The sequence below is a fragment of the Taudactylus pleione genome, unplaced genomic scaffold (assembly GCF_031769625.1).
Source record: "Taudactylus pleione unplaced genomic scaffold, aTauple2 ptg000959l, whole genome shotgun sequence".
In the NCBI taxonomy this organism is placed as follows: domain Eukaryota; kingdom Metazoa; phylum Chordata; class Amphibia; order Anura; family Myobatrachidae; genus Taudactylus; species Taudactylus pleione.
Window position 1 is genome coordinate 1,363,436 of NW_028285360.1, and position 25,740 is coordinate 1,389,175.

General features: G+C 43.2%; 1 protein-coding gene and 1 pseudogene across 2 annotated transcripts in view; both read right to left on the bottom strand.

The window, feature by feature from the left end:
- The window catches only part of SCMH1 (Scm polycomb group protein homolog 1), a 73,283-nt gene that overhangs the window by 33,496 nt on the left and 14,047 nt on the right, over positions 1-25,740 (bottom strand). For both annotated transcript variants that reach the window (XM_088459993.1, XM_088459992.1), the window contains 2 exons: positions 24,448-24,775; positions 20,028-20,087 (listed from right to left, as the gene is read on the bottom strand). In XM_088459993.1, coding sequence (XP_088316119.1) covers positions 20,028-20,087; positions 24,448-24,472 — 85 coding nt within the window. In that variant the 5' untranslated portion in view covers positions 24,473-24,775. The remainder of the gene's footprint in view (positions 1-20,027; positions 20,088-24,447; positions 24,776-25,740) is intronic.
- On the bottom strand, positions 10,658-10,770 carry LOC148473167 (U6 spliceosomal RNA; annotated as a pseudogene).

A 25,740-nucleotide genomic window follows, 5' to 3' on the forward strand; every position in this document is an offset into this window, starting at 1 on the left:
CCTGACAGTTCCCACGTGGGCTGAGTCGCCCACGTGGCAACTGTGAGTTGCCGGAGCCAATCAGCAGCCGCTCTACAGTTAGCGGCCGCTGATTGGCAAGCGGCTCCTGACTGATCTCACTGTTCATTCGGGAGCCAGTTAGCGCTGTATGTGGTCATGCACATACAGCGCTAACGTAAGTGGATGGAGTGGGTGACGGTGACTTCCCTGGATGCTGCGGAGACCAGCACCAGGATGAAAGGGAGTATAGAATCTTTTTTGCAGGTTAAATTCCTTATGGATTCTACATGGGACAAGTGAACAGATCACCTGGCAGCAGGTAAGTATGTGTGAATGGGTAGGTGTGTGGAATAAAGTTTTACTAGGTACAGTGTGTGTGGTGTCTTTATTTAACTAATTTATTTTACAGTGGGGGTACGGGTGCCGGCCGCCTGCTGGCTGACACTTGTGGTTCCACAATTGCCAAAGGGCAGGCATGCTGGCACCTGTAGTTCCACTGTAAAATACAATAGTTTTCTTTATATTCTTCACTTTATTATCCCCATATCCACAGCCCAGGCGTGAGGGAAAAAGCCCCGGGCTTCAGACCAAGCCGGGGGTTTTGGGAGGTGGGGGGGGTGAATCAGTTTTTTTGGGGGGTCCCCACCTCCCGAGATCCCCGGCTTGGCCTGAGCGACTTGGGGTGAGAATGCTCTGGCCCTGGAGACCCGGTAATAGGGTCTCCTGGCTGTGGCATTACACCCCGGTCATTTAGGGTTGTTTTGGGTCCGGTGCAGGTTTTAATTATAGGGGGACCCCTACGCATTTTTTCCCCCTATGATTAAAACCAGGACTGGCCCTACAGCCTGGTGCTGGTACCTAAATTACGGTGGAACCCTACTCGTTTTGTTCCCCGTAATTTTAGGTACCAGGACAGGCTGACAAATCCAGGGTTGATTAGGCTTTTGGGGGGGACCCTACATCATTTTTTTTTAAATTTAAAAAAAAACCAAAAAAAACCCAAAACTTTGTATTAGGTATTCAGGAAGAAACATGCACAAATCACACTGATCTGTGTATGTTTCTGCCAACCTAGCAGCTCAGGAGGTGGTCACCCCAGATTGCAATCTGGATTCTTTGTAAATTTGCAATTTGCAACTTTTTCATGTAAAGTACTTCCTAGTTTGGTCGATGTTGAGTTTAGTCGAGTTTGCAAACTCACATGAGTTTTAATCGTGAGAAGAGAAAACTCACTTCCAAAGTCACACCTGTTTGGTCTTCGTAAATGTGCGCGTTTGAAAAACAGGCTAAACTCGCATGATTTTGCAAACTCACCCAAACTCTTAGTAAATGTACACCTTATTGTTTATTTATCAACCTGTATTTATAAAGCAACAGTTTTACAACTGGATCAAACACAGTAATACAACAAAACCGGGTATTAACAGACAGACAAATAGGTGAGAGCCCAGCTTGCAAATTTACAATCTACAGAACAACAAATGTTACAAGAGATTAAGTACCGCATATTACATTATTGGCACAGCCAGACTACAAGGGGAAAGAGTGGTTTGTGGGACTATTTCATAGTTACATGGTTTTGATGGTTTAGGAACAGAATGTTGCTTGCGTATAGAAATAGAATACATGTAAGTGTTGTGTTAACTGTGTATTGGGGGCAGTAATTGGTTAGAGTAGTCTTGGGAGTGTCCTGAAGACCTAGGGAATATATCATTTATATGAGAAAAGAATGGTCAACACAGTCAAATGCAACAGGGGTGTTCAGGAGAATTTACATGAGTAATGAGCTTTAGATTAGCAGTGATCAAATCATAAACCTCCTTAGTCAGTGCAGTGTTTGTGGAATGTTAGAAGCACAAACGTACAATAGGTTGTATGAGGAAAGAAAACTTGTCAGACTAATATACAGTAGGTAGGTCTCTAAAAAAACTTGAGGTGCAATAAAAACTGTAGAAATGGGACTAATTGGATAGAGTGTTTAGGACAAAATTTTAATTTTCGGAATAGGGGTAAGTGGCAATGGAGAAAGATTACAGTAGTTAGTAAAGGCTGAGATGAGCACAGGAAGATCAAATGATTTCTGACGTGTATAGGTTCAAAAGGACTGGTACAGTAGGAAGATAAGAGTACATAGGGGTCTATTCATCACTTAGTTTTCACAAAAGCATGTGAAAATTAAAATTTTCACATACTTTTGGAAAAAAAAAAAGTGTCAGGGCTATTCATAAAGTTCCGAAAAAGCATTTTTTTTCGTAACATGATGGTGTTACTGAGTGCCACTTTCAGATGTTATGCAGCCTGTGTAAAGAGCAGCCTGTGAAGATTCACAAGGCAGCCAAAGAAGAGGGATCTATTCAGATCCCTTCCCACTGTGTCTGCGCTGCAGCACTCCAGAGCTGAGAGCTTTGAGACACTGCAGACATATGACCCAGACTCACCAAGCGAACACAGGTGAGCCGGGGTGGGTAAAATATGCGGTGGCTCCAGATCAGATACCCGCCGGCGGGGGAGAGGGGAGCTCCTGATCGCGGGGGTGGCTGGTGATAGGACACCCGCGGAGGGGGAAGGTGGCCGCATCGGACACCCACGGGGAAGTAGGGGCCGCATCAGACACCCACGGGTGGAGGGGCACATCAGACAGACACCAGCAAGGGGGACGTGGGGCCGGGATTGGCCTGGGACAAACACCGATGCAGAAAGGGAGGCATGGAGCAGAGGCTGCGGGCAGGAAGGGGGGATACAGGTAGTAGGGGCTACGGGGAGGGAGCCTGGAGACAGAGGCTGCGGGCTGGGAGCAGAGAGGGCTTAAATAAATGAGAAAAGTTTCACAATTCCGAAAAGCTGACTCCGCAAAAAAAGCAGCTTTTCGGAAGTGATACTTTAGGCATGATGAATCCCTCAATTCTTTGAACTTGCAGCGAGTTCAAAACACAATTATCTCAAATGATAATTATGTAATGATGAATAATCCCCAATGTGTTCACTAAATCCCAATAGTCCTGATTGATGGAACCGCCTTGATTTTCGGATAAAGGAAGGAAATGTTAATTTGGCCAAATGGGTTTATGGATGAGTGTATATTGTCCTCATTTAGTTTTTTAAAATGCAGGTAGGTAAATCTCCCTTGGAGCTATATCGTATAAATATAGGAGGAGCGATCATAGCTCTCTCGTCTGAGCTAGAAGGGTGGACCCATTTAAGGTTCTCTTATACAGTATTGGCAGAGCCAATTTAATCAAAAGGTCTACTTTTCCACACCTTTTATATTTAATGCAGTCTTTAACTCTGCTGATAGGCCAAGCTTACTTGGCCAAAATTAATATGTTGTTTTGCAAATTCATATGGAAAGGGAATTTGTAGCAACCTAAATTAAACTGGGGCATTTCTGCAGATTCAACTATATAATTAAGAGGCAGTAATTAAATATTTGCGCGATTAGCTCTCCAACAGTGAAGTATATGATAATACTACGTTGGAGAATCAGTTTCCTTCAGGAGGATAACTTGATCACTTTCCTCCATAGTGAAGATTGACCAGGAGGTCGGGGAGAATCCTTTGCCCTGGTGGTGTATCGCTTATGGCATATATTGAGACGTAAAGCTACTTTGAATGCATATAGGTCTTTATTCTTGACCTTCCTGGACAACAACCTGTTCCAAAATGAGGAGGCAACCTTTTTCACAATTTTATGGCGGGAGGTGCTCAGAAACATTGGTGGTGTGGTGGACCCTTCTACAGAGGCTAAACAAATCTTTCCTATTCTTCAACGATTTACATTGGCATATTTCCATATGCAACACTACAAAAAACTCAGTAACTGGGGATTTTCAGAACTAGACTGGTCAAATACTCTTGACCGCTTGTTGGGGTCTCTGCCAGGCCACCAAAAAACCATATCTGCACATTATTCTTTTTTGCTATCTCCGATGAACCACTACTACTCGGTCGGGAGCACAACAATGGCTCACGGACTTTCCATCACTTAGCTTACCTATATTACCTATATTACTTAAAAATTTGATTTCTTCATGTCGTCTGCTCCCCTCAATACAATACCAAGAAATGTTCTTAAATATATTTCATAGAGCATATTTTTCACCCCACAGGCAATACCTGGCAGGTATGTCTGCTTCCCATGAACGTCGTTGCTGCCGTACTCCAGAAGCAGATCATTTTCATTGTTTTTGGGCATGCCCTTTGATAAGACAATTCTGGCTCGAAGTTCGAAATAACTCAATGAAACATTTAGTGAATTATTTACCATTCACTGCGGAATGGGCGAATTTTGGAATTATCCCCGAAACCAAAGTGTTACCAGAGGTTGTAGAAGGCTACTGCTGGTAATCAGTGCGGCAGTCCGCAATCTATCTTACAAGCATGGAATCTTCCCCTCCCACCTTCTCTGAACTTGTTTAAAGGGAAGTTATACCACATTTTTCAAATGGATTGGTTCGAGATGACCTTAGATAAAGAGAAATTAGTTTAAAAAATGTTTGAGTCCTGAGAAAGTTATATTTCCTTTCCCCAAACAGATTTTCAGGGGACGGATCAGACTTTCCCTTAGAAATACAGAATGATACAAAACCAGATTGTTGCTGGATAGCTAGCTTCTTGATACCTCGTTATTCCTTTTGAATCTCTGGCTCCTTCAGTCTCCAACAAGGGTCCTAATGGGATATGGGCCTGGAACTGTTACTGCATTTGGTATTTACTTGCTATTGTAACAGTGGCATTGGGTGCATTAGCCATGTAAATGACTACATTTATGTATATTATACGATTATGAACATCAAAGTTTTTTCCTATTTCTTTCCTGATATACTTGACACATTATGCTTGATGTTTGTGATTTGGTGTGATGCTGTAATAAAGTGATTTAAAAAAAAAAATGCAGGTAGGTGGTGTTGATGTAAATACACAAGAATACCTTGGTAGCTGTATAGGTGCAGATTGTTACAAAATGTCCATGTGTATTACTGTTGTACTAATAGTAGGCTATGCAAGACACTCTATAGTAGGGATGAGCAGTCTGGTTTTGACTCGATTATTTTCACCAAATTAGTTCAGATTTATCTTATTGGCTATCCAAAAACACATGAGAGCCGGATTGCAAATGTCGGTTTTCTGATCTGTCCATGGGCGAGTTAAACCAAACTGTTCATCTCTACTCTATAGTAACACACCTGAGAATATGCAAACACAAGGATGAAATGTTATGCTTACAGTATGTATCAGGTGGAAATCAAAGCACTACCCCACATTGAGATGTGAGCATTTTGATGCTATTGATGCATTCACAGTGTGAAATTGAAGATAAAATGTAAGAATTACACACATTACACAAATAAGATCTTAAGTGCCTTGGCGGCCACTGAAATACAGGGCATCAGGTTTTCAGCAAAAACTATTTCACAATGTGAATCTTCAGTGTGAAAATGAGTGTATGAATCTGATTACAAGGAATCATTTTGCTGAAAACCTTATGCCCTGTATTTCAGTGTCTGCCACACCAGACTTTTATATCACTATTCTATGTTCTGATTGCTATGTTAATTTGATGATTTAATATAGATATGTTGTATTAGTGTATTAGATGCCGGTCGCCGCACCATATCTTCAGTGCTCTCCGGCAGTGACTATCTTTTTTCATGTTTGATTACATTACGCAGCTGCTAGTCATGATTGTTATGACGTTTACTCTGAGCATCCAATAATGCCACAGCACTTCCAGCTGAGTTTAGGTGATGATGTTCACTAATTTACTAATGACCTTTGGAGTACTTTTTCTTAATTGCCTGGAGGTGATTGAAACAGCCGCCGGGCACGGAATGCATTTGTTCTATTGCATGTTGTTAGCTACATTGAAGCTTTGTTTCTTCAACTGACGTGAGTGCCTGCCCTTTCTTATGCTGCTGGATCTGGTGAGTGTGCATCATTATTATTACATGGATCAGGCACCGTCGTTCATATGCATAGTGAGTGCTGAATCTTGTGTGTGTGTGTATATCATTTTCAATGACTTCAGCCACTTAACAAATCCAATTAGCCCCAAACATTGATCGGGCGCTAATGGATACCCCGGGGCTATCCAATTAGACGCCAGCACTTATCGTGGTTTTTTTCTGTGGACCTGATGTGTCCCGAGAAAAAAAATCCACAAAAAGTGAATTTTTTTCACCGCCGCAAAGGTGAAAACACATAGGTCCGTGAACTTTTCACAGATCCTGTGTTTTTGACTGAAATATCCTATTATTTCCTCTGAAATAATAGGATAGGGAGAAAAAAACATCAGTGAAAAATGGGCATAATCTGGGAAAAATTGCAGTTTTTCGTCGTTTGCGCCTAATTGAATACCCTCTCTAGAATAAATTATAAAAATAAACAGCTTCCAAATGCAGCAGGTGTCTTATGGGATGCTACTTTCCCAAAAAACAAAGCTATGGACAAGATATAATTCTTGTTCAGTTCCGTTGAGCATGTACATAAGCTCCACAAATGTGCGTATGTTATCTCAGAAATACTATATTGATAGATTAGTGATTTAACTGTATTATGATTCAGTAACACTACACTATATATTTTTACTTATTTTATTATTCAAATTGCAGAGCACTGCCAACATTGTGAATCTGAATAAGATAAAGAAGATGACACAGAACTTCTAGGACATACTACACTAATCCTCATTTGGATTTTATTAACCCCACGTTTTACAAATAACATCGCTAGAGTGGTTCACCATAATGACTTTTAAATAAAACATAAGGATGCTTAATTTGATGTGCATTACAATATCACCTTGAAAGCAAGTGATCAAACAAATGCATTTAGATGTTTACCCATTCATTAGTTATAAAATGATGGAGGCTTATAAGAAGGCAAAATAATGATTCCGAGCAGTGTTCTTTTCTAACATCCTGCAGCATGTTTTCTACAGTGTGTGACAGGTTCATTTATTAATAGTGCTCTTTTAGGTCATTTTGCTGCGTAAGCTCTGCTCCAGAAAGAAATAAAGTGCAGCAGTGAATTCTGGGATTCTTCTTTTACAGAATCATAAGAATATTCTGATTAAATGCTTTAGTGTATTGTTTTATGACAAATGTGAAGTATAGGCTATAGTCTAGCACAGATTTCGGGATCAATGTTTAATGGAACAAATTACTGTGCAGCTCCTTACAGATCCATTATGTCTAAGATAGATTAAATAGTGAAATTGTTTAGAATAAAGAGCCTTGTGTACAAAGCATTTATACTTAGCATATAATACTGATTTGAGTAACTTTCCAAGTGGAAGGGAACAGCAGCTAAATATTATTTGATTTACCCATGCCATCTACTGATTAACTTCAAAAGCCGTATATATAATTACTGTTCCAGTGGCAGCACTGCATAGAGATCTATAGAAATCTATTGATCTTAATTCTCTCAAGTTTCTTTCTTTTCTTGGAATGCTCTTTTCTGTGTATAAAGCAGTATTTCTGACACTGTCCATATACACATTGATTTAGTAATTTTTCACTAAAGCACTGCATATGCATGACTAAAAAGGACTTCCAAACCTGATCACCATCTAATCGGTCTATCTAATCTGGAACCTTAACTAATAAATTGGTTGAAGCAAGATATTCTGTTGCCTGAGGCATACAGAAATGGACATTACTATTTTACATTGCAAAACTGCAGACTCTTTCATAGTATAGTTTGCTCTAGATCACAGGTTCTCAAACTCAGTCCACAGGCCCCCAAACGGTGCATGTTTTCCAGGTCTCACAGAATCACAAGTGAAATAATTAGCTCCACCTGTGGAGCATTTAAAATGTGTCAGTGAGTAATTACTACACCTGTGCACCTGCTGGGTGACCTGGAAAACGTGACCTGTGTGGGGTCCTGAGGTTCGAGTTTGAGAACCACTGCTCTAGATATTTCAGAACTAATGCTGGGCATACACTGCCAGATAAAATGCCTGTCAGACCAACAGACATAGGCAGACCGCACACCCTGCACCCACAGTTAATATACTTACCTCTCCGCAAGTTCCGATGTGCTGCTCCGCAGCGCCGGATCAGCTCTGCAGAGCAGCAGATACTCACTGGGAAAATGAGGAGCGGTCGCCATTTTCCCGGAGACCCGCACATGCGCAGTAGATTCTGGCTTAAAGCCAGAATCTACAGCGCTCAGTGCGCTGACAGAGAGGAGGGGGTCCAGACAGAGGCTGGACATGGGCCCCCTCCTCTCTTAAAACGCCCCTGCCGACAGACATTTTATCTGGCAGCCTGTAAACCCTGCAGATATCGCGGGCATACACTGAGATATCTCAAAGTGTATTGGCCCCGATATCTGCGCTCCACCCCCAGGGAGGAGACATTTCCCCGATCCTTCCCTCTGAAGGATCAGGGAAATGTCTGTTTATCGGCCGCGCCAGGGCATACACTTCCCGATGTGGCTGACATTTAACATCCAAAATATTGCATCGGATGGGCATGCTGGACAATCCGGCATGCCTGACAGATCGATATTTTACCCTCGGTTGCCCGCACACACAGTGCAATTATCGGGGTGATCCGCTGATATTGGGCGGATTGCCCAAATAATTGTATAATGTGTGCCTGGCATAAGCAATTATGTTGATAGGTTTTGCTACACATTTAGTTTGTAAACAAATACCTGTACCTACAAATGATGGAAAGGCAGACTAAAGAGGAAGAGAAAGTGTTTTTATTGGGAGGTTATACACACACTAGGTGAACGGTTCTGGACTTGAAAGATATCACAAAAGGGGCGGAATTCAATTGTTTCCAGCCCCCTTTGCGCCCCCATCGGAGCTATTCAATTGGTTCAATTGTTGCTCCTGTCGGGCACGATCAGCTGCCAGCGCACCATTTCAGCTTGCACCCGAAAACTGCACTTTTTCGCGATCACGCCAAGGAATTTGATCGGAGGTAGCTGTTTTATGCGGCTAAACCCGTCCGCTATGGGCTCGATCAGTGCGATAATCGGCATCAATTAAATAGGGCCCCGCAATCTCCCATCACTTTAGACGAGAGATCAGGCGCGCTAAAATCAGGATTTTGGTACTTACCGATAAATCCCTTTCTCCGATTCCACAGGGGACACTGGAGTTCAAGACAGTGGGGTATAGACGGTGGTAGAGTGGAGCCTGGCACTTTAAATAATTCAGAAGTGTGACTGGCTCCTCCCCCTCTATGCCCCATCAGCCCCAGTTTAAGAACTGAGCCCGAGAGGAGACGGAGGACAATAGGAAAAAGAGGAGAAGGAGAGGACCACAGAACGGAACAATACCGACTGAAGGAGAACAGAGGAACCCACTGCAGGGAACACATGCAGCCACACACCCATATAAGGAACCAAACAACACTGCAGGTACGCAGCGCTGGGCGGGCGTCCAGTGTCCCCTGTGGAATTGGAGAAAGGGATTTATCGGTAAGTACCAAAATCCTGTTTTCTCCTTCATCCACTAGGGGACACTGGAGTTCAAGACAGTGGGGACGTCCCAAAGCCAACCTCCCGGGTGGGAAGTGCGGAGAACTTGCAGACTCTTTGGCAAAACCGAAACCCAAGATCGCCAAGAACCGTAGGCCCAATGGAAAGGCAAGAGCTGAGGATCAAGTGTCGCAGAGCAGAGGAGACAATCAGAACTCCCTGCTAAACAGCACAGAATTCCACAATGTACAGCGTAATTTGAATGGAATAACGGCTAGTGAGAGAACACCCGCAGATGAAAACATCAAAAACAGCATAAGATCAGCTGAAAACAGACCAAGCCCGAACCATAGTCGAACATAGGAAGCTGTAGTTAAGTCGCCGACAGCAGACCCCCAGCAGTGCTGGACAGAATGCATATAGATATACGTATAATAATACCAATCTACAGAAACAGAGCTGATCCTGTCCACAGACTCCTAACAAGAGTAAACAGGGAGGCAAAAGTCAAGACCGAACAGTCGCCCTGGACCATTCTCGAGGCCCAACAACCAGCGGAAGGAAGTCTCCAACAAATAGAGATCCCACTGGGTATGAGGCAGAGGCGGCTTAGAAAGGAATTTTGGTCTCAATTCTTTCAGAGGGTCAGACAGCAGTACAACCACTCTGAAACTGAGGGATCAAACAGCAACTGAAACCCTAGTTACAAATCCCCATACCAGACCACTGGCAAGAGTGTCTGGCAGCCCATCATGTGCCTGCCTATAGAGTTGTCTCTACCGCTTGGGGCGAGTCTCACACTCGTGTATGAGGTGCCCCAGGTGGGGACTATACGACACACGCCCTGTGCCGGCCTGAAAGAAATCCACAGCAACGACCCCAAACAACAGACTTCCATTATGATGGAAGTGTGTAGTCAGTACAAACTGCTGGCCCGAACATAGTATGAAAACAACCCGGATACCCTGGCAATTAAAGAGCATGGAGGCAACAGCCACCAAGGGAGATCTACCAATATAGGGAAGCATCCCATACAGCAAAGCTAGAGCTCTAGGACAACCATAAAGGTACCTGTCAGTGTGCTGAAAATATCCACAGATACTGAACAGGAATCAGGCTCACTGCACAGCATAATTTAATGTAAAGATGTGCCTAAGCCCATAGATGCGCTACAGTCCATTACAAACCCAACAGATTCTAGTAGAATAAGGTGACAATTAATATGAAACGCTTCACGAATTTGCATGTCATCCTTGCGCAGGGGCCATGCTAATCTTCTCTGTATCGTTCCAATTTTTTTTTTAGTATATGTGCTGCTGAAGCGAGCACTCTCAATGTTGGAACTATGCACCCCCACGCCAGGAAAACTCTAAAGTGTAGTAGAGCCAATTGATTACGAGAGCGGATGGCTGCTAAGACTGCAGCTAGGGTGCGGAAGGGAGACTTGTAATGTCGGGTTGCATGAAATAAGAGCATCTTCCGAGGCATTAGTGAGGTAAAGCTTACCTGTGAGCAACCAGAAGCCCTCTAGACGTAATGTAGAATATCACTGACCTTTTCCATCTCACAGCAACCCGTCACGTCAGGTATAGAGAGTAGTTCAGTGGGATAAGAAACAATGCTCTACAGCACAGACTTCAGTCTGGCGATGTTGTCTTAGGAAATACTGTAGAAAACTAGCAAGTTGTTAGTGGAGACAAGAAGTTTGTACAACAGGACTCTATACCTGAGCTTGTTACATTAGGGATGTGTATACATATAGAGATTATACATATACCCCAAATACGGTCTGCTAGTGTATCAGTACATTTATACTTATAATGGTGCAGTGCATGTTAGTTTAAAGGTGGATTTAAATAAGACCTTGTACCGGTCAAGATACACACAGAAATATTACATATTTGATGATGGATCCCCACCAGTGACCCTTGAAAGTTCTAGTGATCACAACAAGAGGGATTCAAAATTGAACGGCAGGCCCAAGGGTTTACGTGATACTCACCATCTAATCAAGCCAGGCCTGACCCTGCCTATTCAGCGGGTGGCCCTAGGCCTTCAGCCACAGGAGCAGTAACTGCAGTCTGTTGTCATTTAAAGAATTAAGTCCCGAGGATGTGCAGAACTAGGATTCTCCATGTACTGATAGGAAGTGTACCTAGGGGCCACTTTATATTCATATATTGACAAGACAATAATATTGAGTACTGGAACCTATACTGAGAAAGGCAACTGTACATAGACAGAGTGCATTAGTTATCCCAAGTAAAGGGATATATCTGTAGAGATAACCCCAGTTAGGGTTAAAAACAGGTTTTCCCAAAAATTAGGAAATATTCATACAAGGAATGTGAATATATATATATGTATATATACACACGGTCAACATAATTGCATGAGAAGGCTATCTCTTTGAAGGAAGAGTTAGCACCAATAAAGGAAGTCACTTGTCAGACTCGTGCACCAGGAGATCATCATGCTATAATACACATATTATATATATATATATATATATCTCCTGCATTCTTAGAGTCCTATAAGTTTGCCCACTATATACATGTGTGGACATACAAGGCGGCCCCAGGACATGCATAGGGTCCATACTAGAAGCAATGCCTTAGGGAATTGTGACTATCACAATGTAAGCTGCAGAACGTGACTCTAGTCTATAGAGCCACCATTATATACATATATATACACACACACACACACACACATACAGTACATGGATATTGTTATTGTACCAAACAACCGCATCAGGAGAGGCCAGCCTCCAATCGCAGGATCCTCCTTTTAAAATATGCTAGGTATCAGACAAAACTGATAACAGTTCCTTTTCTGCCTCTACGGTAAGGATAAGAAGCGATACATACATACATACATACATACAGATATATATATATCATCCACAATGCATATGCGTACCTACATCAAGATCAACAGGTGACAAGAATATTCAACATGAGCAACAGTTAGAGCCATTGAAGGATTGAGCCCAGGACTAATTTCACTCCAGACATATGTATATGTTCTAAAGTAGGGCTTATGTATAAAATACAAATATATACATACATGTAGCTTACCTCCACGCAGGGAGACTGCTCATGTGCCGCATGTGGCCGTCATTCTGCTACGGCGTTGGGGCCTGGATATTTTAACAGCGTGATGTCCCAGACTGGTTTTGATCCTGGGACCCTTCTGTCACTGGTGTACTCGCCTTATCAGGTGAGCCATGTGAGCTCCAGTTCAACCTGCTATTTCAAAGTGGGAATCAAGCGGGAATCAAAGAGACGACCTCAGTGCAATGAAATATACTGTAGTATACTTGATGTATACAGGCCTATTTGACACAGACATAGATCAATCGGCAGATCATGCGGAGGGCACGTAACACGGACACAGCCTCTGTATTAGGCTGCTGCATGTTCCTCCCTGAGCTAGTGTCAGGGGCTGGACACTCACTCTATAATAGTGGTGGCGGGTCCCATGATACGTAGAGGTGCTGCTCTTGAATATGAGTACTGATTAATACTTAATCAAACAGGATCCTGCAACCATCTTGAGATAGACAATTGTAAAATGGTCATTACTATCCTCTACACAGTAACAACACAATGACGTAGGGCAGCAGTTAGGATAGTTGTGGGGCCGACTGTTTTGCAATGCTCTCCACTCTAACAAGATCATTGTGGAAACTGACCAACATATAGGAACTACCGAGCTGAGTCAAGTTCTATATGCAGCTGGTCGCTGCATAACTCAGTAAGCAGGAAGACTGCTACACTGTGTGCATATTCATTTTATTTATTAACAGTTTCCTACACAGCACAGCGTATTCCGCTGCGCCATAAATAGGAAACATCAATATATATTTTTGGAGCGTGGAAGGAAACCGGTGCACCCACACAAGCACAGGGAGAATATACAAACTCCGCACAGTTAGGGCCATGGTGGGAACCAAACCCACAACCTCAGCGGTGTGAGGCAGTAATGCTAACCATTACACTGTCTGAAGCTGTCCAGTATCCTTAAGGTTACAGTGGGTGCAGCCTCTACAGGGGCCCAGACCTCTCTCTGCACTGCAAAGAGCGTGCTTTAATAAACCTGCGCTGTACTGCGCACCAACTAAGTGAGAGGCTTAGAAGCAAATGGCCGCCAGACCTAAGACACGCCGTCTCACCGTCGGGAATAGCCCGGCACTATGATTAGATTTAGCGCACCTACCGCGGTGCTACACCTCCCTTCTGCTTTGGTGAGGACCCAGATAACCTGCGCTGTGCGATGCAGCGCTGCACTGCCTTGAGATCAGCGGTGCAGCGACTCCTTTAACAAGAGGGAGAGAGAGAGCAATGGCGCAGTCTTTAATGTTATTAGCGCGCTCAAACTGCCACGCAGGAGATAACTCAGCGCCGGAGTTCTTTATAACCACCGGTGCGGTGATTACTGACAGCCACTGAGCGGCTGTTCGTTAACAAACAGCCGCGCTGAAGTGGTGTCTAAGCCGAAGCATCTTATACAAGCCCCGGCGCGGCTACAATAATAGCACTACGCTGATCTAACCTCCCCTCATTAAATAGGAGGGGAAACCAGTGGCAGGCATTAGCCAGAGACCCGGACGCTGACTGCTGAGTGCAGCGGCGGGTCTCGTTAGCAGCTCCGACGCAGGGGGAAGGAGGCTGTGTAAAAGCCACGCAGCGCGCGCTGTCCTGAGCCCAGCGTTTTGGCCCACCACTCCAGCTAGTCAGGAGTGGTGGGATATACTTACAGACTGCTGCGGCCCGGGATGCTGGGCTGAGGGGGCGGCGAGGAACCCGGACAGATGCCGGTGTCAGCAGTGGCGGGTCCTCGCTGGGTCTGATGACTCCATCTGGTGCCCCCTCCTCAGGGTCACCGGACACAGGCTGCAGTAGCCATGGCAGTGCCCTTCCCGGCGGCTCCCACGTAGCAGGCAGACTGCCACAGTAAGCAGCCTGCCCGTCCTCATGCTTGTAAATAAAAACATTAAAATTAAAATATATGACAAAGGCTGGAGACAGCCTGATGTGCGACTGGCTCTCTCGGGCACATTCTAAAAACTGGGGCTGATGGGGCATAGAGGGGGAGGAGCCAGTCACACTTCTGAATTATTTAAAGTGCCAGGCTCTACTCTACCACCGTCTATACCCCACTGTCTTGACCTCCAGTGTCTCCTAGTGGATGAAGGAGAAACAATTGAATTCCACCCAGGGAATGTCCTCGGAAGAGACCATCAAATCACTGGGTGAATTTTCTCTGCCTGTTAACCACATTATGTGAAGTCCAAGTCAGGGTTTTTTGAGACCTGCAGTTCTCTATTTAAAAGTCTGGACAAAAATATGGCTTCCATGCCTGTTATAATGCCGACCAATTGTATATTATAAGTAAAAAAACAGTAAACATTTTAGCATAATTATTTTGTACAAGTCTTAAAAATGTAAATAATTCAGTTATTAAAAATATACTAATGGAGCATACACATGGTCAGATTTGTCAGATCTGTCAGTTGAACCATTTTACCAAAGATTTGAACGATTTTTGACTGCATTGAAATTAATGGAATCGTCCAAGTCTAACTGCAGATATCGTTATCTGACCATCGGGAATGCGCATCGCTCAAATCGTTCATCTGACAGATATGATTTTTTAAATAGTTATCGTTCAGATCTGAAGAAAAATCTGGCCGTGTGTATGCTCCATAAAAGTAAGTACATGATTAATGTACTCAGATTCACATTTATGATTATTGTTGTATTCTGGATGGAGAGGGTGAAGGACCCCTTTTCTTATTCCTTTTCTCTGAGTCTCACGTAAACCTGGACTGATCTCATGCCTTACTTTATAATAACAAGCCTACTAAAACATAAAGTACAATGAAGTGTTCCGCCAATTGAAGTTGCATTATTTATGAAAAAAAGAAGACAATGAAAAACTACACATCATTGAAAGGTAAAGTAAGTAAAGCGGACCTGTCACCATGTCATCTAGTGTAATTGTTTGCTTTACTACTGACTTGTGCACTGTGAATAAGCCAACATGTATCCTTCAATTGTTTTGCTAAGTGCATAGTGCACAAGGCACGATGTATACATAGGGCCTGATTCAGACCTGGACGCTATGCTGCGCTCGCATTGAGCGACTTTTCACAATCTGCGCATGAGTCGCAATGCGCGTGCGCGAACCAATCATTGCGATGGGAAAGTGCTCGCCCATAGCCCGCAGTCGGGCCACTACTTTGAGTGACAGAGTGCCGTTTGTGGGTGGTAACAGGGGAAGGTGCTTGAAAACGGGGGTGTGGATGTGCGAATGCAGGCATGCCCGACCGTCAGAACGGCGTTTAATGGGGGTGCATAATTAGCAAAGTAGCGTCATTACATACGTGATTGGGTTGTATTTTAGCCTGAACTGCTCGCAATGTTGTGGTGGGAAAAGGCTACCACAAGCGCTGCGAGCAGCTCCGATGGCTCTCGCTGTTCCCGATTAATCCAACAACTGCTGGAGATGACGTGTGTTGCGAGTGGCAAAGGGGCATCTTTATACAGGTGCCGGCCCCTTTTAGCCAGCGAGCGGCTGCAAATAGCGTCCGGGTCACATATTGCATATCTCTAGTGTTTAGAAGGGTGTGTCAACATGGCCTAATGTCAGGGGTCGACCAATTTTAGTACAATCTAGGACAGTGTTGGCTAACCTTGACACTCCAGCTGTTGTGGAACTATATATCCCAGCATGCCCTGCCACAGTTTTAGCATGCCCTAATAGCAAAACTGTAGCAGTGCATGCTGGGTTATGTAGTTCCATAACAGCTGGCGTGTCAAGGTTAGCCAACACTGATCTAGGAGATAGTTGAAAAGTTTAGGGGCCAGACCACTGTGCCGGGCCAAAATATATATACTAAAACTTGTATAGACTACCACACGTGCTCCTTACCTCACCCCCAATTCATAGTGCACCACACACAGGTGGTGCCCACCTGTGTGTGGTGCACTATGAATTGGGGGTGAGGTAATATTTATAGTTCATCACACACAGGAGTGCCCTCAATTTTTAACAATATAATAGTGGGAGGACATTCTAATGAAATAATATAAATAGTTACCAGCTGTGTACAGCTTCCTGGAGAACACACTCTACCTCCCCAGTCACCAGTACTGCAACACCCCAGTGACCACTCTCCTACTCCCCACTGGCAGTGCTATAGATCCCACACGGTCACTTTCCGCCACAGTGCCAGTAATGATACAGCTCCCCTCGGCCACGCGGAAACTTACTTCCCTGCTCCTTGGTGGTCACTACTCCTCCGCGCCAGGAGTAATGCAGCTCCCCGCGACAGTCACTCTGCTCCCCACTGCCTGCCGTGCTGCAGCTCCCCATGGCGCCGTTATCCTCTTCCTCACTGCAGGCAGAGCTGTTGCTCAGCACGGCGTGGTCACTCTCCTCCCTACTGTTGAAACCACGCTGCAGGGAGAAGGACCGGATCTATGATCTTCCATGCAGAGAAGGTAGAAGCCACAATAATTGAATGTGGCAGGCGACCATTCCACCCTGCGGGCTGCGAAAGACGTGCAGCATCCCGCCCACTCCCATAACTATCAATAGGAGCTCTCTGTATCTGATATTTTTTTTCTACAATTAGCTTTATTTACAACTTTTCAATAGTACCTGGCTCTTCTAAAATGTGATCGCCAGGACTAAAATCTTAGTTGGCGACCGTGATTTGTAAAGCCCTGGCCTAATGTTAATATGCATGCTGATAGTAGGCATGTCAACATAGCATTTTTACAGTGTTAGAACCCTAACCTCGTCATTTACTGTTGACTTTGTGACTGTCAACATAATGACCAGGTCGGTATTATGTTCACATTCTAAATGTAGATGTAATGACTACATTCCTCTGAAGATAGCTGAATATCTGGTGTATATTTCAAGGAGTTTCAGTAATTAATTTGTCACCATAAGTAGTATTGTGTACAAAATGTTTTTGGAAAAAGATCTTTTGACTAAACTTACAGTAATCAGTATTATATGTCAAGATTACTGTTTGTAAGAGTAGTGGCAACAAATGGTACAATAAAGGCAACAGTAATCCAGCAAATCTATTGGTAATAGCTACACAAACTGATCTTGTACTATTCAGGTCCACAGATTGCCGCTTCTTTTACAAGCGCAACCCCCCATTTAGACCTTTTGTGGCACTTTCCCGCCACACATATATATTTACAGTACATGAAAAGGGGAGAGCTGTAAACACTTTGAAGCAGGTGTGGCATCCACAGCCTTTCTGTGTCATATTTTATAGATTGCTAGCTCTTCAGCAGGGCATTTTACCTCTTTGTCTGTGAATACCAAGGGGTCTATTTACTAAGCAGTGTTAGGAGACAGAGTGACAAGTGATAAGAAAGTGATAAGGTGCCAGCCAATCAGCTCCCAACTGTCATTTTTCAAACACAGCCTGTGAGATGGCAGTTGGGAGCTGATTGGCTGGCACCTTATCACTTTCTCATCACTCTATCTCCTAACACTGCTTAGTAAATAGACCCCTAAGTCTTATTGTCATTGTGCTGGTTTCTATTGAAATAGTCAGGTGCTCAAGAAATAGGAACTTTACCTACTGGATACAAGTTGTTGTTTTTTTTTAATGGCAAAATGTCTCAATTAATCTGCATGAAAGAAAAATGTTCCAATCAGAAAGATTGGCATCTCTGGACTAACTGTTATTTATGAAGCAGATTCATCAACAGTGAACCAGTTTCTCAGCCTGGTGTCCTGTAAGCTTTCTTTCGGCAGCCTCTGCCTCATTACTTACAAGCTCTGCCTGAAGCTCTGGGGCATCTCTCTCTCACTGCCCGGAGACTGACAGCAGCAGTGACAGACTTGAGCAGTAGATGCATCCCGCATGCTTTAAAAAAGGATAGTATTCTTAATTTGTGTAGAGCTTAATGGGGATGTGACTAATGACTGTAAGTGGGAAACAGTGTAGGAGACTGTGTAAACATGTCATGTGTGGCTAAATAAAATAAAAAAAATGGGCATTATACCCCCTTATTATTGGATACTGTGTAGCATAGAGTACAATTTATCTATTCTAATTACTTTCTCTGTTTCACATAAACCTGGATCGCTCTTAGCCCTTACATGAGGTTACCAGCGAAGCAGAGGCTTTCAGTTATGTATATTTTACCACAGATATAACCCTAAAATATGAAGAATCTATGACAAACTACAGCCGGGTTGGGTACGGGATCCCGGTGGTCGGTATACCGGCAATCAGAATACCCAGCAGTCAGAATCCCAATGCCCAAAGGTAAGAAGCATAACCCCTAACCCACCTTTCCCGCAGCCTAATCCAATCCCTCCTCCCCACCCCTAGTGCCTAATCATAACCCTAATCCTAACCCTAATACTTACCGCCGGGATGCTGGCGGTCGAGATTCCGGCGCAGGTATTCTGAGCATCGAAATCTCTGACCACCGGGATGACAACTACATCCCCTAAAGCCAATTATCCAAATTAGCTAACACGTCTCCCAGGCCAACCGTGCTACCAAACCTGATGCACCGGCTAAACACCAAAAGCTTTCATGCAAGAGACCCTACTCTAAGAAAATCAGTGATACAAATTGATTTAATAATCAAATAAAGTATACTGAATATATTGGAGTATGAACAATTAGAGTTTAAAACAGATGCTCCTTTGAACATTTCCTTGATTGGCTGTATGTCATTTGCAGTATGCAGTGATACAAGTGCAAGAACTGATACAATTCTATGCTAATAAAACACAGTAGCATCAGCATGCAGATGGCTATTCCAATAGTACCAGACGTTGTCCTAATCAGAACAAATTATTCTGAAAATATAAATGACAACAATACTCACTCTATTATAATCTGAAATCAGCCACTTGTATTTATTAGGCATAAAAACATGCAAAGAGAATACCTTACTGGCATCCATACGCCACAATCCAATATCCCAACCTACCTACAGTACTTCATGAAGTCCAGGTTTGCTTTTGTTAAACACAGAAAGAATTCCATCATCTATAACCAGACATTAAGGTAAAGTGATATGTTCTATGAAACTGCAGACACAAGCTGATGGACCTCAGGAGAGACTCTGGCTTGATTCAGAGATATACACAATGCCGAAGTTTGCGCAGTTGAGTGATTATTAGTGGTCTGCATATGCGTCTGAGTCACACTGCGCAAGTTTCATTTTCGCTGTCGTTCACAGTAAGCATTTATTTGCAAAGGGACTTAAGTTTTCTACAAATTAACAACTGTTATCATATGGTTCTCACATTACAGCTATATTCTAAATTAACTGTAAATTTGCTACAATCATAAGTCAGTCTGCTGCCTAGTATATAACCATCCATATATGTTTTATAATTTACTGTTTGTGTGTTCTGCACCGTACCTGTGAATGTATAAAAATGTGCCATATCAGTTTATGCTATATACTGTATAGACCCCCAACTAGCTTTGAAATAGTACAAACAAATAAAATGGATTCAGTTAGGCAATAAAAAGTTTAACTTTCCTGCTATAGATACAGTATGGACTGTGAAGGTACCTTGATGAGTGTGTGTGTCTGCCGGTCGGCCATGTCTCCTCCCATCCTTCCAGTCAGTTGCTGAAACAAATAGAGAAACTGGTCAGTCCGTATTCAAAGTATATGCATGTATGTTTCCAGGAACCAACATAAATCTCTACAGTACAAGAACAGATTAATGTATTGCTATGACAACATTAATGGAGAACAAAATAGGAACAAACGCTACCTGAACAAACATTATCAGGTGTGTGCTTATAAGAACTTCATATGGAAGAATAGTCAATGAAAATAGAATTAAAATGAGAGAAGAAACTTCCCAAATATATCAGCACAAATAAGAAACATCTCAGACTTGAATGGTTTCGTTCTCATAGTTATAAGAATGACAAATGTATGAATGTGTTATCCAAGCTGGCCAAATACAGAGCCCAGGAACATAAGTATTATTTGGCTAATGGTATACTGCAGCAGCACCTACTGTATCTATACAATTTCCGCAGGGTGAGAACCAGGGAAGGGGTCAGAGCTGAATAGAAAAAGATAAAATGATGGAGCCTTTTGTTCCATTTGATTCCACATCCATTCTGCATTAATTACATTCAGCAGACGCAGCTTAGCGATTAAGGACATTGACTGACTTTTCATATTTTATATAACTAGCTGGGATACCCGGCGTTGCATGCGCTGAAAACTAGACCCTGAAGCACATCTGCAGCCTTTATTTGTTTACATTATCCTCGCCTATAACCCTATTCCCATTGATCCTGAAAAGGACCCCACGGTTTGCTAACATGCATGCAAACAGTCGCATAACTACCGTGGGTGCAAGGGGTGTAGCTGCTTTGGTGTCCAAGTTGCCTCTGTGGCCCGCCGCTCCCACTCCACCAAGTCATGCACACAAGGTGGGCCGGTCCAGTCTGGGATGCCGAGGGGGGGCCCAGGTGTCAGTGGTGTTGATTTGGTCCCTGGCCGCCAGCTGATTACAGCTGGCGCACTGGCAGGTAGACCAGGCCAGCACCACCGGTCGCAAGATAATCAGGCTACTGATTGGCTTCTGGTCCGCAAGCTCCGATTGGCTTGCGACCGGCGCCAGATTCAAAGTGCGACGATGTTGTCTGTCCATGTATGTTGCTGCCTGCCGTGCGCCAGCAGGCAGCCCGGCTCCAAGTCCACATCTGCTGATGGCACACAGGGGAAGGCGAGAGGCTGCTGGAGGGTCACAGGGAGCTGAGTTGCTTGGGTTGGGGGGGAGCATAATGTGTAAGGGGCACTACTATTGTGTGGAATAATGTGTTATATGGGGCACTACTACTATGCTATGTGGTATAATCTATAAAGTGCATTACTGCGTAGTATAATGTGTACGGGGCATTAATGTGTAGTTTAAGGGGCATTAAGCCCTGCAGCTAATTGAATACCCCCCCTCCCCGAGGCCCTAGATTTAATATGAACTTGCATGAGCCAAAGAGTTTGCTCAGACTGTGAGGCTAAAATAATACTTTTGTAGCTTTCTCACAGGTTTTTGGCAGACTGCCAATTGCCACTGGAGCCAGCCCCGCAACCTGTGTAATTTAAGAGTGTCTCCATTTTTAAGGATTGTGTGACAGTGTGTGGCCCTGACGAAGTTCAAACCTAGGCAAAAACCTAATCCTGATCAAAATACACACCATGCCATATGGGGCTAGGTCCGAAACTTTAGCTGTGTATAAAGGACAAACAGACAGACATGCTTTCTCGCTTATTATATAGATTATTCTTCTTGCATCACAGATGACTTCCTCCAGGTTTTTTATGAGGTAAATTCAATTGTGCATTGAGGTTCCTTCACAGCCTCGTGCAGATTTCTTCTGCACATATTTCCAGCATCCAAGAGCAGAGACGATCGCTTATTTTTGCTGCTGCAAAAATGAGTGATGTTTAGTACAATAAATTCCTGGTGGACACCTGAGGTTCTGCTCTGTTATCATTGATTCTATCAATAAACATATCCTTAGTAAAAGCTGATATTTGTGTAACAGACTATAGGCCACCAAAAAACACTTGTGCTGTACCATTACAAAAAAAGTGTCTTTGTGTATTGATAATGATAGACCATATTACTAAGGCAACAAAAGTACAATACATGAGTACCTTAGGCACTGACATTGCACGCAGCAGTGGTGTGTGACTCAGATGCTCGCCTGGGAGAAAAGGCAAAAGACCGAGGGCCGATATGAGTCAGCAGCACCGTGCATCCAGCCACGCAGCGTTGTGCGTATAGTGTAAGTCACATCATATTGCACAAAAAAGGATGAGCAAATGAAAACATATGGGAAAGCAAGAATATAATAACCACCAATATGTACTGTATATTTACAATATTTTTGCTTGCACTCACACGTAAAAATCATGCATTTGTCATAAGAGAAAATGTAAGATTTTTCTAAAACGCAGACACCAATATAAAGTTACTTAGTAGGTCATTGAGCCACCACATGTGGTCAATAGGACCAGCATGCTCAGTGACAATGAGCCAATCACGGTCGGGATTTGTGCAGGAGGAATGCAGCACTGTTCTTACGAAAAAAAATTGCAGCGGTAAGGCTGATGGTGGTGGAAAACGCTGTCTTAGGCATCATTCTAGAATATCTAATAAATATTCCACTGGGATCAGATCTGGTAACTGAGAAGTATATGCTATATGGTTGACATCAGTGTAATGCTCATCAAACGATTCAGTGACCACACATGCCCTGTGGATAGGGTATTTTCATCTCCTTCTGTCACTAAAGAAAAGTCTCAGATAGTGGGGAAGATGATCAGTCAGTACTATTAAACATGGACCTTTGCAGAAAAATTCTCCCCACAATATTATGGAACTGCCAAATCCTTCACTTTTGGAAACAAGCATTCTAGGCTATAAAGTTCTTTAGGTTGGTACCAAACATGCACTTGTCCGTTTTTCATGAACATGGCGAAAGTTGATTCATCTGACCAAAACACCTGTTATCTCAGCACGGTTGTCCATTGCCCACTGGACTTGCCAGATGTAATGAGCATATTATGTACTGCAAGTCGATATCATGCTCTGGGGGTGGTTTGTCATCAGACTGTTTGGATCATTCCAAATGGCAAACTTTGTCAGCGTCAGTTATCGTCAGTGTCAATCAACGGACGGACGTTCTTGTTCACCCATTTTGCTTTGCACTTTGAATTAATGAAGGCATAGTCACAATCCTGGACAATGTACTTCCATTCATTGTTGCCCTATGCTGATGTTTTTGAACTCCTCAGAGTTCATCATGAAACATTAGCATGTTGAGCTGTCTTGGTGACTCAGGCTCCATTCAAATGTACCCCAACTATCACCCCTCTTTCAAATTGCTGAGGTCTCCTCTTGTAGACATGCTACCCATAACTGCAGGCAACGAGGACCATCCAGCATCTTTATATGAGAACCTGACAATGGGGGATAGCTTTTGTGTACATTACACTGTGTGTCCCTTATTTACTATGGTCTTCCTAGAAGGGTGATTGCTAGGGTGCGTTTGGCAGCAGCGTCAGTTTTATCCAATACCTGCATCTTCTTTGCATTAGCCAGAGCATGAATGTATATCCTGCAAACAGTACCTGTATAATTGGTGCTTGGTATTTATCACCTGGAAAAATATACTTACCAATGTAAAATTTAAGTATAATTATATTGAAAAAGACCTTTAGCTGATTTTTAGTATCATTGCTCTTTACACATTTTATAGAGAATGATTTGCACTATATTGTATATTAGAAGCACATCTACAGTGGATTACACACACAAATCTAATTTTGTTTACTTAAGACAACATTGATTGACCATTATGTATATAGTAAGGGTAGTACAGAGAACCAAGACGTTTTGTAAAAATGTACTATCAGCAGGGTGTTATTTGCTATAATACACACATTTACCTAATGAAATTATGTCAGATATCAGACATAAATCAATCAATATACATAGTTGTACACTAAAGCTGTTTACACACTAGGACGATGGATTGGTCAGTCCGAGCGGCCGATTGGTAAGTTATACACACTTACCAATCGGTTGTCCGATATGTCTGGTCTGACTTCACAACTGGGCGGGCATTTAAATGCCCGCCCTATTGAGACGTCAGTGTTGGCAGTCCCTGCAGTCAGTGTAGATGCGGTCGGTGGGTCGCCCAAACACACAGCATCGGTTGTGCTTCAGGGCCAACCTGATATGTCTGAACAACGATGTTCACTGACATAGTGGGTGTGTACACACTCGCCAATGCACTCGCATGTTGATCGAAAGGAACGATATATCAACAAGTGTGTACCCAGCATAAAGTTATACAGACCATAGAAATATATGTGGCATATCTGTCACACACATATACATACATACATACATACATACACACAGTAAATGTATATGGTTTTCACTCCAAATAATTACCCCTCAGATGACCAGGTTTCCTCATGATTCTATGAGGCCGACTGTGCCACGCTGGCAAACTCTACAGCAAACTGTTGTAGTTTAGTTGCCACACTCTGACGACTGCAGGTTCTGCGGGCAGCAAGAGGGAAGTACTGCAGGTGAATGGTACAGATCTTGGATGAAGACAGGATGTGGATCCAGTGTTAAGTTTCCAAAGAATTCATCTGTTTAAGCAGTTCCTGAGCAGATAGGCAGTATAAATATCCATGCAATCCGACAATGTACAGGTGGAGTACGAAGGTGGCAAACAGCCAAGGATGGTTCCCCAGCTCACTTTTTGAGGTCTCTATGGGAAATAATGATAGTAAAAATGTAATGATAGATATGTATAGCAATAGACAGCATTTGTCAACATTATATTATCTAGATAAGGGTATTGTTACATGGCAGTGACTGAAAATGACACTTTCCTGAGTACAAACGCTGGGAATCAATATTCTAGCTTAGGTGAGCTGCTCCTTCTGTCACATGAGAGTGCTTCAGCTGTGAACATGTTGTATGTAGCTTTTGCAGAGCTGAAGTGCTTGTGTGACCTTCACTTTCATTTGAAACTTTGGAATTGATTTAGCTCTGACTGGGCGCTACTGACTGAAAAAGTTTTGCTGACACTGCCCTTAGGATACATATCAACTACGGCTCCCAACCAGCGTCTTGTGACCGCAGTATGAACACAGCTAATCATGGTGATCATTGATCTCTATGTGAACCACACTGTTTGCACCTACTACATTTAGTTTCACGTGGTGACAATACATGCAGTGCTCAGGTCCGGCCCGAGCAGGAAACAAAATTTGATCATTCTTAAGTTACGTATCCACTACAATATTTTGTGCGCATCCTAAGTGGTTGCTTAAAGCAACGTTCAGCTTTAGCCAACGCACAGTGACTGCAGCATGGTTGGCCCTTTGGAAAAACACGGTGTGTACTCTGGCATTTTGTATAATGCGCTGATTGGACCTAAACGCTGCTTACAGTCATTTGTTAAATGGCATATAGTAAAATGCAGTGGGTACAGAAAGTGTGTTCACATAGAGATGGTCTCCATACGCCAGTCACAGCACGTTGACCGCAGCTGAACGCTGACGTAAGTAGCCAGACAGGAGCTGCACAGAGCTTTAAAATGAACATATACCCCGAACGTTGTCTAAATCTGGCAACACAAGTTATCCTGATCTTCCCAAAATGTTCATATACATCATATACAAGCTCACTGAACATGTGAACAATATTTAGCCAATCCCATATGTCAAA